General features: G+C 43.1%; 1 protein-coding gene across 2 annotated transcripts in view; it reads left to right on the forward strand.

Annotated features, from left to right (window-relative positions):
* SCARB1 (scavenger receptor class B member 1) overlaps positions 1-14,242 on the forward strand; it is a 185,187-nt gene that overhangs the window by 68,217 nt on the left and 102,728 nt on the right. For both annotated transcript variants that reach the window (XM_068243872.1, XM_068243865.1), the window contains exon 2: positions 823-983. In XM_068243872.1, coding sequence (XP_068099973.1) covers positions 823-983 — 161 coding nt within the window. The remainder of the gene's footprint in view (positions 1-822; positions 984-14,242) is intronic.

Raw genomic sequence — 14,242 nt, forward strand, 5'->3', positions numbered from 1 at the left:
TCAGTTGTGAACTAAATAACCCTTTCACCTGTGCTCGTATGCCGGCGTGTGATATCCCTCCCCTAAATATACTTCTTTCCATCTTTACCGGACACTTCAGCTTTGTCGGTTCAGCCAGTGTAGTCAAAGTTAATCTGTGGTCAGTCAGTGGTATTGCCTAATGTCCTAAAGTAAGTATTTACTTTGACCTAACTCATTGCACAACTGGGATGTGATAAAACATTCCAGTATTTTTGGCCTATTTGATAACTGCTGAATAGCTAATCTATGCACAAAGTTTATCTTATCATGACGAGAGAATTAGAAATGTATAATCATAATAGAGGATACCCTGTTTTCACTGAGTAACCAAGCAGCTTAGGGTGACCCAAACTACTAGGAATGTATAGGGGGATGAAAGGAACCAAAAAGCCCTCCTACTAAAAAAGCAAAGCTTGGTGTAATTGCCTTCTTAAAACAGAAGGAAATTTGCAATAATTCAGTTATAAATGAACATTTGTGGTTACCCACAATGCACACCTACTAAATATGCAAATTATCCCTTTCCACAAGGGTGGAAAGGGATAATTTGCATATTTAGTAGGTGTGCATTGTGGGTAACCACAAATGTTCATTTATAACTGAATTATTGCAAATTTCCTTCCCCTTTCACTGCATTTTGCTTTATGCTGTTAATCCTGTATTTCTAATCCTCCTGGGATGATGCACACAGTTTTAAAGTCTCCTCTACAAAATGTTTAATTACTGTGCAATGTGAGTTTGTTCTGAAGCCTATAAACCAAATCCTATTTTTTTTTTTCTTTTTTTTTTTCTTTTTTACAGAATGTCCAGATAGATCCCAGCAGTGGCTTTGCTTATGAAATGTGGAGAGACCTTCCAGTGCCCTTTTTCATGTCCATCTACATATTTGAAGTGAAGAATCCTCAAGAAATCCTTCTGGGAGAAAAGCCCTGGGTTGAAGAACGTGGACCTTATGTATACAGGTATAGTATGATACATTTAGGAATGTGGTAAGTTGGTTTGTTTTTGTAACCCATGTACAGATTCCTTGAGCGAAGACATAAATACTACAAATCTGAACTGGCTGTAAATCCTCCACTACTGTATTATTTACCCTCCTGTCTTGCACCTACGATATTGCTTTACCTGTTCTTATCTTGTAAGCAGCTGATATTACACGCTCTATGGCACACCAGTAGGTAGGTTCCGTTTAAAGGATAGCCATTGCAAAATACACACCTTTTCTTGCCACACAGCTTAAAGGGGACCCAAATTAAAAATACATTTCAGAAATAAAATCTCTTTTCTAAATTCTAATCCTAAATGGCAGCCTTTTTTTAGACGCATGAAGACAAATATAAAATATATTACATTTATTGGAGGAACCCCTCCCTTCCCCTCATATTGCCGGGACAGAATCCGGCAAACTGGTGTAGATAGTGTCCAGCAAAGGAGGAATTGCTAATGGCTGCCACCTGTATAATCCTAGTTATGAAAAGAGAAGGGTGAAAAGCATGCACTGAAATGTTCATAGTTTTGAAAGAGTGGGTGGCGGCGGGGGGCGGGGCTGTGCAGAGTGTGCGGCTCCGCCTGCCGTCCCGTCGCTGTCTGGCGGTTTGGGGGGGGCTGTGTGTGCCCGGCCGCTCGCTCGGGTGGGTCCGCCCCCGCTCATTGGCACTAGTGCATGTTCGCTGCTTCTGGCTGGGTGCGGGCGGCGAGCCGGGCAAGGGCCGAGGATGTTGGCGATTGCTGGGTCGTCTTGTCGCGAACCGCGGTTTGGGTTTTAAACCGAAAAACTGTGCAGCCCTATCTAAGGCTTATATCACAATGGTGTTAATTACAAAGGAGAAGAGAAGGGAAAAAAAGGGGAAAGGAGGTACTCACAGTGCAGCACTGATATTTTAGAGTTGTTGTAGTAGCGGCTGCAGTGTGGGGTTCCCTGCACACTGCAGATCCGGTTTCCGATTCTAATTCCGATTTATGGTTCCGATTTTCCCTGCAACTATTGTGAGATACTATAAGTGGTGTAATGCATCAATCTTTCAGGGATTCACTCAGCGGCTGGATTTGCACCCATTCCTAGTAGCTTTTCCTCTCATATACCTATAAGACCGGTGAGGGCTTTTCTTTTCTTTTTTTTTTTTTTTTTTGGTGGTTGTTTTTTTGTTTTTTTTTATTTGTTTATTTATTTTTTATTCTATTCTACTATAATAATTTTTCCTCGTGTGATTTTTTTTTTTTTTCTTCTATTTGTTGTTGGTGTTGTTGTTGCTGTTGTGTTATGTCTATATAAGTGGATTCAGACTATGATGTGAAGATGCGCCCAGGGACACAGGAGCACGGCTGTGAAGTCATGTTGATGGAAGTCCGGGCAAGATAATACTCTGAGTCTGAAAAAAAAAAATAAAGAAAAAAAAAAATATTTTGAATTAAAAAAAGTTTTTGGTTTGGGTCCGCTTTAACCCTCCTGGCGGTTAATTTTTTTTGCCAAAATGGCAAAAATCCTTTTTTTTTTTAATTTTTTTTTTTTTTGTGTTTCATGTAAAGCTACCAGAGTGGTAGCTACATGAAACACCACTAGAGGGCGCATGTGTCCCTCTAGTGCGATCGTCGCCGGCATCAATAGCAAACAGGGGAACGCGTATATAACGCGCTCCCCTGTTTGGCTTCTCCTGTCGCCATGGCGACGATCGGAATGACGTCATGGACGTCAGCCGACGTCCTGACGTCAGACACCTCCGATCCAGCCCATAGCGCTGCCCGGAACTCATTGGTCCGGGCAGCGCAGGGCTCTGGCGGGGGGGGGGGGGGCCCTCTTGCGCCGCTGCGTACGGGCGATCGCCGCAGAGCGGCGGCGATCAAGCTGTACGCGCGGCTAGCAAAGTGCTAGCTGCGCGTACAGCATTTTAAATGGAGCAAATCGCTCCACCACAGGCTGAGATATCTTCCTGCGCGGCATAGCCCGAGCTCAGCTCGGGCTTACCGCCAGGAAGGTTAACTTAATTGGCCCTAATGTCACCCTGCAATTCCCCCCCCCCCCCCCCCCCATATGCAACAGCCTGCATTAACTGAAAACTCTAGATTGGACCTGGGAGCTCTATATAGTACTTTAAGAAGCCACAGAACTGGAAAGAGGTTGGGAACACTGCTGCCTACTTGTTATCAGAAATGTATGAGGTCTGTATGATTAGCATCATTCTATAAAAATGTATGGAGGTGTGGAGTGAGACGGTGAAGACTCTTATTGCTGGGATGGGCTTGTGGCCTACACTAAGGAGGGGAGTCTGGCTTCTTATGGGTAAATCTGGCAATCTACAATGATGGGGAGATTGGGGGCTACCTTTTTACTATTTTATCTGTGTATATATATATATATATATATATATATATATATATATATATATATATATATATATATATATATATATATATATATATATATATATATATATATATATATATATATATATATATATATATATATATATATATATATATATATATATATATATATATATATATATATACATATATATACATATATATACATATATATACATATACATATACACATATACATATATATACATACATATACACATATACACATACATATACACACATATACATACATATACACATACATATACACACATATACATACATATACATATACATATACATATACATATACATATACATATACATATACATATACATATACATATACATATACATATACATATACATATACATATATATATACACACACACAGTGGAGGAAATAATTATTTGACCCCTCACTGATTTTGTAAGTTTGTCCAATGACAAAGAAATGAAAAGTCTCAGAACAGTATCAATTCAATGGTAGGTTTTATTTTCACAGTAGCAGATAGCACATCAAAAGGAAAATCGAAAAAATAACCTTAAATAAAAGATAGCAACAGATTTGCATGTCATTGAGTGAAATAAGTTTTTAAACACTCTAACAATAAAAGACTTGGGGCCCGTTTCCACTGTTGCGACGCGATTTCGCCGGCATCCCGACGCTTGTAAAAACGCATGCGGATGCGTTTCCGCATGCGTTTTACCCGCGATTTCGCATGCGATTTCGCATGGCAGGGTGCCATGCGAAATTAACCATGACTCTGCCAGGGCAAAATAACATTGAAAAAGGTGCGAAATCGCACGTGAATCGCGGGTAAACGCATGTAAAAAACGCATGCGTTTTTCCTATTAAATAAATTAGCGGCGATTCGCATGGATTCCCGACGCAGGCGAATTCTGTGGGTCCCGTCGTGCAGATTTGGCCCGCCGCCAAATCGCTCCCGCACGCCGCACATATGGAAACAGCCCCGGCCACTTCAATGTACCAAGCGAATCTGCATGTCGGCGCCGCATGCGGATTCGCTATGGTGGAAACGAGCCCTTAATACTTAGTGGAAAAACCCTTGTTTGCAAGCACAGAGGTCAAACGTTTCTTGTAATTGATGACCAAGTTTGCACACATTTTAGGAGGAATGTTGGTCCACTCCTCTTTGCAGATCATCTCTAAATCCCTAAGGTTTCGAGGCTGTCTCTGTGCAACTCTGAGCTTGAGCTCCCTCCATAGGTTTTCTATTGGATTAAGGTCCGGAGACTGACTAGGCCACTCCATGACCTTAATGTGCTTCTTCTTGAGCCACTCCTTTGTTGCCTTTGCTGTATGTTTTGGGTCATTGTCGTGCTGGAACACCCATCCACGACCCATTTTCAGTTTCCTGGCAGAGGGAAGGAGGTTGTCGTTCAGGATTTCACGATACATAGCTCCGTCCATTTTCCCGTTAATGCGATTAAGTTGTCCTGTGCCCTTAGCAGAAAAATACCCCCAAAGCAAAATGTTTCCACCCCCATGCTTGACGGTGGGGACAGTGTTTTGGGGGTCATAGGCAGCATTTTTTTTCCTCCAAACACAGCGAGTTGAGTTAATGCCAAAGAGCTCTATTTTGGTCTCATCAGACCACAGCACCTTCTCCCAGTCACTCACAGAATCATTCAGGTGTTCATTGGCAAACTTCAGACGGGCCTGCACATGTGCCTTCTTGAGCAGGGGGACCTTGCGAGCCCTGCAGGATTTTAATCCATTGCTGTGTAATGTGTTTCCAATGGTTTTCTTGGTGACTGTGGTCCCTGCTAATTTGAGGTCATTCACTAACTCCTCCCGTGTAGTTCTAGGATGCTTTTTCACCTTTCTCAGAACCATTGACACCCCACGAGGTGAGATCTTGCGTGGAGCCCCAGAGCGAGGTCGATTGATGGTCATTTTGTGCTCCTTCTATTTTCGAACAATTGCACCAACAGTTGTCACCTTTTCTCCCAGCTTCTTGCTAATGGTTTTGTAGCCCATTCCAGCCTTGTGCAGGTCTACAATTTTGTCTCTGACATCCTTGGACAGCTCTTTGGTCTTTCCCATGTTGGAGAGTTTGGAGTCTGCTTGATTGATTCTGTGGACAGGTGTCTTTTATACAGGTGACTAGTTAAGACAGGTGTCCTTAATGAGGGTGACTAATTGAGTAGAAGTGTCTAACCACTCTGTGGGAGCCAGAACTCTTAATGGTTGGTAGGGGTTCAAAAACTTATTTCACTCAATGAAATGCAAATCAGTTGCTATCTTTTATTTAAGGTTATTTTTTCGATTTTCCTTTTGATGTGCTATCTGCCACTGTTAAAATAAACCTACCATTGAAATGATACTGTTCTGCGACTTCATTTCTTTGTCATTGGACAAACTTACAAAATCAGTGAGGGGTCAAATAATTATTTCCTCCACTGTATATACAGGGTAATGCCTCATTGGCATTGGTTAAGCTTCATTTCTATTACCCCTTAGCATATTAGTGAGCTGCTTATATTTGTTCATATGTTTTTTTTCTACAGTGTTAAAAAAAAAAAATGTATCCTCTAAAACTCAGAAAATGTGCTTGATCCATCCAGCCAATTCATCACAAGCACCCCTTGGGATACAGATAGCAATTGATGCTCTGGGGTTCTGCCGCATCAGTACAAATTTTTGAACGTGTTCATTGGCTTCACCAAGTTGGGCATCCATTTAAAGAGAAACTCCAGTGAAAATAATATAATAAAAAAGTGCTTCATTTTTACAATAATGTATAAATGACTTAGTCAGTGTTTGCTCATTGTAAAATGTTTAGTCTCCCCTGACTTTACATTCTGAAATTTATTACATGGTGACATTTTTACTGTGGGCAGGTTATGTAGCTGCTGCTAGCTGTTTTGGCTGTTGGAGGCAGCTGTAAACAGCCAATTCCTGTCTGTGAACCTTGTTACATTGTGGCAAACTGCCAAAAGTACTGTAGTCCTCAGAGCTTCTTGTGGGAGGGGGTTCACCACATCAGCCATACAGCGCCACCTGATGGTCTGTTTGTGAAAAGCAATAGATTTCTCATGTAAAAGGGGTATCTGCTACTGATTGGGATAAAGTTAAATTCTTGGTTGGAGTTTCTCTTTAAGAGGCACCCTGTAATTTGGGCGTCGGATAATGCTGATAGAGAAGGCAATAGAATATTGTTAACCTTACCAATATTTTACCTACTAACCCTCCCATATACACACACACACACACACACACACACACACACACACACACACACACACACACACACACACACACACACACACACACACACACACACACACACACACACACACACACACACACACACACACACACACACACACACACACACACACACACACACACACCCCTAACCGGGTTGCCATTTGCAACCAATGTGAGGTTTGGCTATGTAATGACCTGTCTCTGATATCTGGGGTTCAACTTCATGACAGTCCTCTGGTGCTGCTTTCCTGCCCTGCTATCAGTATGGGTACATGGTGGCTGAATTCTAGGCGCTGCCACTGCTATCTCAGTCTCTCAAAGCGCCACCTCCACTATTCTTGAGCTGCTATTCATCAGAGCTGCCAGTAATGTTTCTGGGCTTTGCCGCATGTGCTAGTCTTTATGAATCGACATTTGTTGAGGTATTTACCGCACAAGTCAGTAATTCACCTCACTGCGCAGTAATTTTAGCTTTCCATGCGGTAACGGTCTCTAAGTATTGACATTTTTCCTAAGTGCTCTGTAAAGTCAGCTGTTTTCTGCATTACCTTATGCTTTATGAATGTATGTGTGTGTGTGTGTGTGTGTGGGGGGGGGGGGGGGGGGGGGGGGGCGCATGTTGCATTTATTTTTATTTTATTTTGTCTAAAAACCTGTGGTGACACAAGGCTTAAACTTACTGCTTCTGTGTTCACATACCATACACTTAATAACAATCAATAAAATACTAGAAGTGTTTAAAAAGGCCAGGTTCAGTTATGCATGGTCTTTCCTAAATCCCTCCATAGTGGAAGGCTTGCAGTTTTTATTGAGCTGTACTTGAAGTCACCCCACCTTCCTGGGCTTGTGTGCTGGAACATGTGACAGCTGAATCTGGCAGACCCTGAAAAGTAGGTCATTACAACATCAAAAAAGGCGCGGATGTGTACAATGGTGTGTGTGTGTGTGATCTGCGTAGGAGCAAAGGAACAGCACATAATGCTGGAATGATCAGCCTTATTAAAGCATGGCATTAAATTTATACTCAAAATGGTCAAAATGCTGCTATTACTTTATGCAATGTCTGTTGCAATATAAATAAGTAAGAAGCACAGAGTGCAGAAAGCTGATAGGTTACATTTAAAAAAGTAATCACATTGCCAATACATTTTGTCTTTTGCTCCACGTATTTATTGCATAGCATTCTATTTCAACAAAATCTTTCCATCTGGGGTGAAAATGAATTGCTCCCCCCTCCCTTTTCCCAGTTCCCTTGAAAGAATGAAGACCTCAGAGACTGATAGTGTGTTGGCTATTCTTTAGTGAATCTGTTGTGAGGCGCGATCTGTGCTCCATCATACGTGTCAAGTTGCCTATTGCTTGCAGTGTGTTTTTTTTTTTTTTTTTTATTTATTTATTTTTTGCCTTTTTCTCCAATTCTCATCGGGACAACCTGAGATCCGGTCCCGCCCCGGATCTGTGGAAACTCAATTAACCAAGAAGATTAAAAGCCCCCGCCCTCCCTTACTCCTCAGTTCATCTGTGTTTCCGCGCGGAAACAATTAAAAGAAGCAAGCTCCCAGTTTGTTTGTTTTTTGTTAACTCACCAAAGGGTGAGTCTTTCCGTTCGGGGGTCCAGGGGCAATGTGTTGCAGGAGGTAGCACAGGCCGCGGACTTCCGTAGTGTGCAGTGTGCGGCCTCTGGTGGTTGTATGGGCGTCATACTGCTCCTCTTCCAACAGACGCCGGCTCTGCAAGGCGCATCCGAGGACTGTGGGCGGCTACCAGGGTGACGTTGGGACGCTAAAGGCGGGCGGAAAGCGTACTGACGTCACGCGGCCGCGGAAGGGGTGGAGCGGAGAGCCAGAAAGTAAATCAGGCGTGCTCCTGGTGTCTCCCTTGCAAATACTTGCGAGCAGAGCAGGCAGTGGCAGCATCGGCGGAGAGGCAGCCTGGATCCCAAATCATGTCTCAACCGCAGAAAGGGGAGCAGAAGGGAGAGCAGCGTGACACAGAGGCTCCAAACCCCGCTTCCAAAGCCACCTCGCAGGGGCAGCCATCAGGTTCTGGGGTGGTAAGTCCTCCAGCTGGAGGGAGTTTTTTACTGCCAGATTTAATTGATGGTGTCTCAGTATCTTGTCATTTTATGTTTGTGTTGCAGGCAAGAACTGATTCTAAATCTGCTCCACCAAAGTATAAAAGATGTGGCCTATGCAATACTAAGATATCTTTAGAGGCCCCTAGAAATCTGTCAAGCCTGTACAGAGTCTATTATAGCTTCTCAAACCTCCAATATTTTAAAAGAAGTTATGGAGTCTGTTAACAAAAACATGCAGGAGACCCTGGATAAGTTTAAAGAATCCTTTCTCTAATTGTCATCCGGGACAACCTGAGATCTGGCTCCGCCCAGGATCTGTGGAAACACACAACCAAGAAGTTTAAAAGCCCCCGCCCACCCTCCATCCTCAGTTCATTTGTGTTTCCGTGACGGAAACACCTAAAGAAGCAAGCTCCCGTTTGTTTTTGTTTTTTTTTGTTTTTTTTTACTTACCAGAGGGTGAGTCCTTTTATCCCCGGAGGAGGTCGGAGCAAGCAGGGTGGTGGAGAGGCTTACAGAAGTAACGCCGACCGCGGGCCTCCTCCTAAATAGATTCTTTCAGTGGGTGTTTGGCCTCTGGGTGGTGTGTGGCCAGAGTACCTCTTGCCTCCCTCCGCCAAAACGCCGGCTCTGCAAGGCGCATCCGGTCTGGCAGCCAATCGCAAGGGCGGAAGTGACGTCACGCTTAGGAGGGCGCAGAGCGGAAGAACGTCACACGGCTAAAGGAGGGGGCGGATCAAGGAGAGCCAGGAAGTTGAGACAGCTTGTGCCTGGCGTCTCCACTATCGCACCGCCGAGCAGGGGAGATGTCGCAGCCGCAACAGCAGCAGGCACAACAGCGGGAGGCAGACGCGACAGCCAAATACTCTTCACAGGTGCAGCCATCGGGATCTGGTGTGGGAAGCCCTCCAGTTGGAGGATATTCAGATAAAATAATCTTTGAATATATCACCTCAGCATGGCTATTTCTCAGTGGATGTCTTTTATCTGTTTGATTTTTAGGCACAGACTGAGCCCAAAGTTACTGCACCACCTAAATATAAGAGATGTGGTCTATGTAATACAAAGATTGCCCTAGAGACCCCTAGAAACATATGCCAAGCTTGTACTGATGCTATAGTGGTTTCTGAAACGTCAAACATTTTGAAGGGGGTAATGGAGTCTGTAAATAAAAATATGCAGGAGACTTTGGATAAGTTTAAAGAAAGTTTTGTACCACCTGCTGCTGAGCCTCTTCCAGGCCCTTCCAATGCTACTTTCTTACATCCTTCTACTATTCCTGATATAATAGGTATAGAAGAGGGGGAAGATTTATCTGAGGTTGTATCACAGGAGGAGGGGGAGCAGCCTAAATCAGAGGGAGAGGAGACAGTTAAAACTCCCAGATTTTTATTTTCACCTGACGAATCTTCTGAATTACTCAAGGCTGTGTATTCTACGGAACAAATTAACAAGAAAGACCCTTGTTTATTCCTAAATCGGCAAAGAGGAAGTTTCCTTTTGCACAGTCAGAGATTGATAAATGGACAAAATGTCCTAAGTTGGATGCGTCCTTATCTAAATATTCCAAAGATTCTGACTTGTCTTTTGAGGACGCAGGAGTCCTTAAAGATGTAATGGATAAAAAAGTAGATTCCCTCCTTAAAAAAAGCATGGGAATCCGCTGCGTTTGGCTTCATCCCAGGAATTTCAGCCACCTGTATTTCGCGTAATCTTAGAATATGGATGGATCATTTGGTAGATCAGATTTCTAGAGGTGTACTGCTAAAAGATTATGCAGCCTCCCTTCCGGTAGTTTCAAGAGCTGTAGCTTTTTTAGCCGACGCGGTGACGGAACTTATTTGCATTTCTGCACGTACTACAGCCCGGGTTAATTCAGCCAGGCGGGCAGTGTGGTTGAAAACCTGGGAGGGGGACCAAACCTCCAAAAACAAACTATGTGCTATTCCATTCGAAGGTAGCCTTTTTGGCACAGGTTTAGAGGAAGTGCTTTCCCGTTCTGTTGAAAAAGGGAAACCATTCCCAAATAAAAAGAAAAGCTTTAAGGGTAAAAGACCTTTTGTCCCTAAGAAGCAAGATTCTGAGTTAGCAAAAAATAGGAATGTGCAAAGAAAATGGTCCTTTCCCCCCGCCAAACCAGGTAAATGACGTTCTTCCAGTTGGGGGCAGACTTCTTTATTTTCGGGCAGAATGGGAGAAATTGAATCCCAACCAGTTTGTTCTGCAGATAATAAAGCAGGGCTATCGCCTTCAGTTTTCTGTCAAGCCCCCTCAGAGGAGATTTGTAAATCCGATTCCGAAAGACCTGGAGAAAGCCAGGGGTTTGGAATTGGAAATTCAGAGACTTTTAGGAGAGTGATTATTTCCAGGACGTCTCAGGACAGCAACCCTGAGACTTGTCTCCCTCCATTTCCAACTGGACAGGATACTAGTTAAAAGAATTAACATAATTGATTAGGCAGGCAGGCACACTACATAAGGCAGCATTCCCTTACCCTCATCAGTTGTTTTCCTGTCCATCAGGATGCTGGTTGTGTGGGGAGAGCTGGCCAACCATGATAGATTTCAGGAGCCGCGGCATACAAGTGTCCCCTATGTCAGCGCTGGTCAGGCGAGCCAGCGCGGGTGCTTGATGTCTGCATCGGCTTCTCCCCCAGTCTGTGTTACACGCCGGAGCGGCTTCCGCTGAAGGACGCGCACAGGAGGACATGTGACTTCCACATTACGTGACCAAGGAGGAAGTAGAATGCTTTCCATGGCTCGGCGTGCATCCCAGCGGACATCTCGCCGCATTTAGCCGCTGATTGAGCTAGTCTGCTCGGTAAGGCGGTGGATTTCTAAGGTAAAGCAAACCTTTTCATTATGTTTGAGCGGAAACCTTCAGGTGACCTATTCAAGGGTTGTGCATCCTGGTCAGTCTTGTGTATGCTGACCATGGAAGCGTCTGCAGGCTCTTGCTCCCATAGTTTTGAGGAGTCAAGCTCCACTCCCTCTCTGGTATGTGTCTTTGGTTATGTCTTTATACCGGCCATTATTTGAGGGTTATCAAGCACCCTCCCCTGGTTCCTCAATTTTAACTTGGGTTTCCATCCTGGAAACACCCAAGAGGAATAACTGCTGAGTTTATTTTGCCAGATGGATGTCCTCTTGGCAGCACTGCTCATGCATGAAATCCCTGGGCCACAAGCCATGGTCGGGAGACTGGTGCTGGTGGGGGAGTCCATTACAGGAGAACTAGACAGCATAAGAAATGGTACTGTTCCTGACGTTCTCCCCTATGCTGGAAAGATGGGATCACAGACAAGAGCTTCCAAGCTTGTTCCAGCAGCAGGGATATTCACTCATATAGTTCACATTAGAGTGTGATTTTCCCCTGTGTGTTTTACCCTCTCTCTTGTTTCCTCTATAATCTAGTAAGCTAATGGAAACTTTCAGGGTAATGATAGTTGCAAGGAGTCATTTGCTTCCCATTTGATTTGGTCAGGCCTGCAGTAAACCTATGCTAGCTGTAGAGACTGACAATCAATGCAGGGATGTGCACTCACATGGTTGATTTGAGAGTGATGTTTCCCTGGTATAAGTTTATACTTGTCCTCTGTGTCCATGCAATCTAGCAGTGGGTGCAAAGCAGCAGGCGAAGGTGAATTGTTGCCATTGCAGCAATAGGCTTCCCCAGGGTTATAATAAGATGATTTGTCAAGCCTGAACTGCAGCGATGGTGATTGACAATCTATGGAAATTTTCAGGAAGTGAATCTCGGGGTAGTTTCAAGGAGTTCCTTGTTTCAAACTTGTTCAGATCTGCATTGCATTTGGTTCAGATCTGCATTGCATTTGGTTCAGATCTGCATTGCATTTGGTTCAGATCTGCATTGCATTTGGTTCAGATCTGCATTGCATTTGGTTCAGATCTGCATTGCATTTGGTTCAGATCTGCATTGCATTTGGTTCAGATCTGCATTGCATTTGGTTCAGATCTGCATTGCATTTGGTTCAGATCTGCATTGCATTTGGTTCAGATCTGCATTGCAATTGGTTCAGATCTGCATTACTTTGTTTCAGATCTGCATTACTTTGGTTCAGATCTGTATTGCATTTCTTTCCGATCTGCATTGCATTGTTCTGATCTGCATTACTTTTGTTTCAGATCTGCGTTGCATTTGTTCTGATCTGTATTGCTTTTGTTTCAGATCTGCATTGCATTTGTTCTGATCTGTATTGCTTTGTTTCAGATCTGTATTGCATTTGTTTCAGATCTGTATTGCATTTGTTCTGATCTGTATTGCATTTGTTTCAGATCTGCATTGCACTTGTTTCAGATCTGCATTACTTTGTTTCAGATCTGTATTGCATTTGTTTCAGATCTGTATTGCATTTGTTTCAGATCTGCATTGCACTTGTTTCAGATCTGTATTGCATTTGGTTCAGTTCTGTATTGCATTTGTTTCAGATCTGCATTGCATTTGTTTCAGATCTGCATTGCATTTGTTTCAGATCTGCATTGCATTTGTTTCAGATCTGCATTGCATTTGTTTCAGATCTGCATTGCATTTGTTTCAGATCTGCATTGCATTTGTTTCAGATCTGCATTGCATTTGTTTCAGATCTGCATTGCATTTGTTTCAGATCTGCATTGCACTTGTTTCAGATCTGCATTGCATTGTTCTGATCTGTATTGCTTTTGTTTCAGATCTGCATTGCATTTGTTCTGATCTGTATTGCTTTTGTTTCAGAGCTGCATTACTTTTGGTTCAGATCTGTATTACTTTTGTTTCAGATCTGCATAGCATTTGTTTCAGATCTGCATAGCATTTGTTTCAGATCTGCATAGCATTTGTTTCAGATCTGCATAGCATTTGTTTCAGATCTGCATAGCATTTGTTTCAGATCTGCATTACTTTTGTTTCAGATCTGCGTTGCATTTGTTCTGATCTGCATTGCATTTGTTCAGTTCTGTATTGCATTTGTTTCAGATCTGCATTACTTTGGTTCAGATCTGTATTGCATTTGTTCTGATCTGTATTGCATTTGTTTCGATCTGTATTGCATTTGTTTCAGATCTGCATTGCATTGGTTTCAGATCTGCATTGGTTTCAGATCTGCATTGCATTTGTTTTGAATTTTGTTAGATTTGTCAAGCCTGCACTTAAACCTCTACTGGCTGTAGAGATTGACAATTTTTCAGGTTGATACACTCTTAGTATTTAGAGTGTAATTTCCCCTGTATGTTTTATCCCCTCTCTATATTCTGGCAAAGGTGAATGTAAAGCAGAGGGTCTCAAGGTTCTGGAATCTTAAGCAATGTGGACAATAGATTTTTCCAGTATTATAAGTAATTGTTGAATCTGCACAAAGGGCAGTGCTCAGTCGTGTGGCAGATTTATTCAGCATGGAAATTCACTGCCCATATAAATCTATGGGTCTGTGCACAGTGCTGGGTTGTACCTGATTGCATTATTCTAAAAAAGCGGCATGCAGATTTGTAAAAAGGCCATGTCTGGTTTCCAGTGCAGTTCACACTCATAATGTTGCATTACTATGCTTGCA

This window comes from Hyperolius riggenbachi, chromosome 1 (genome assembly GCF_040937935.1).
Source record: "Hyperolius riggenbachi isolate aHypRig1 chromosome 1, aHypRig1.pri, whole genome shotgun sequence".
Taxonomy (NCBI): domain Eukaryota; kingdom Metazoa; phylum Chordata; class Amphibia; order Anura; family Hyperoliidae; genus Hyperolius; species Hyperolius riggenbachi.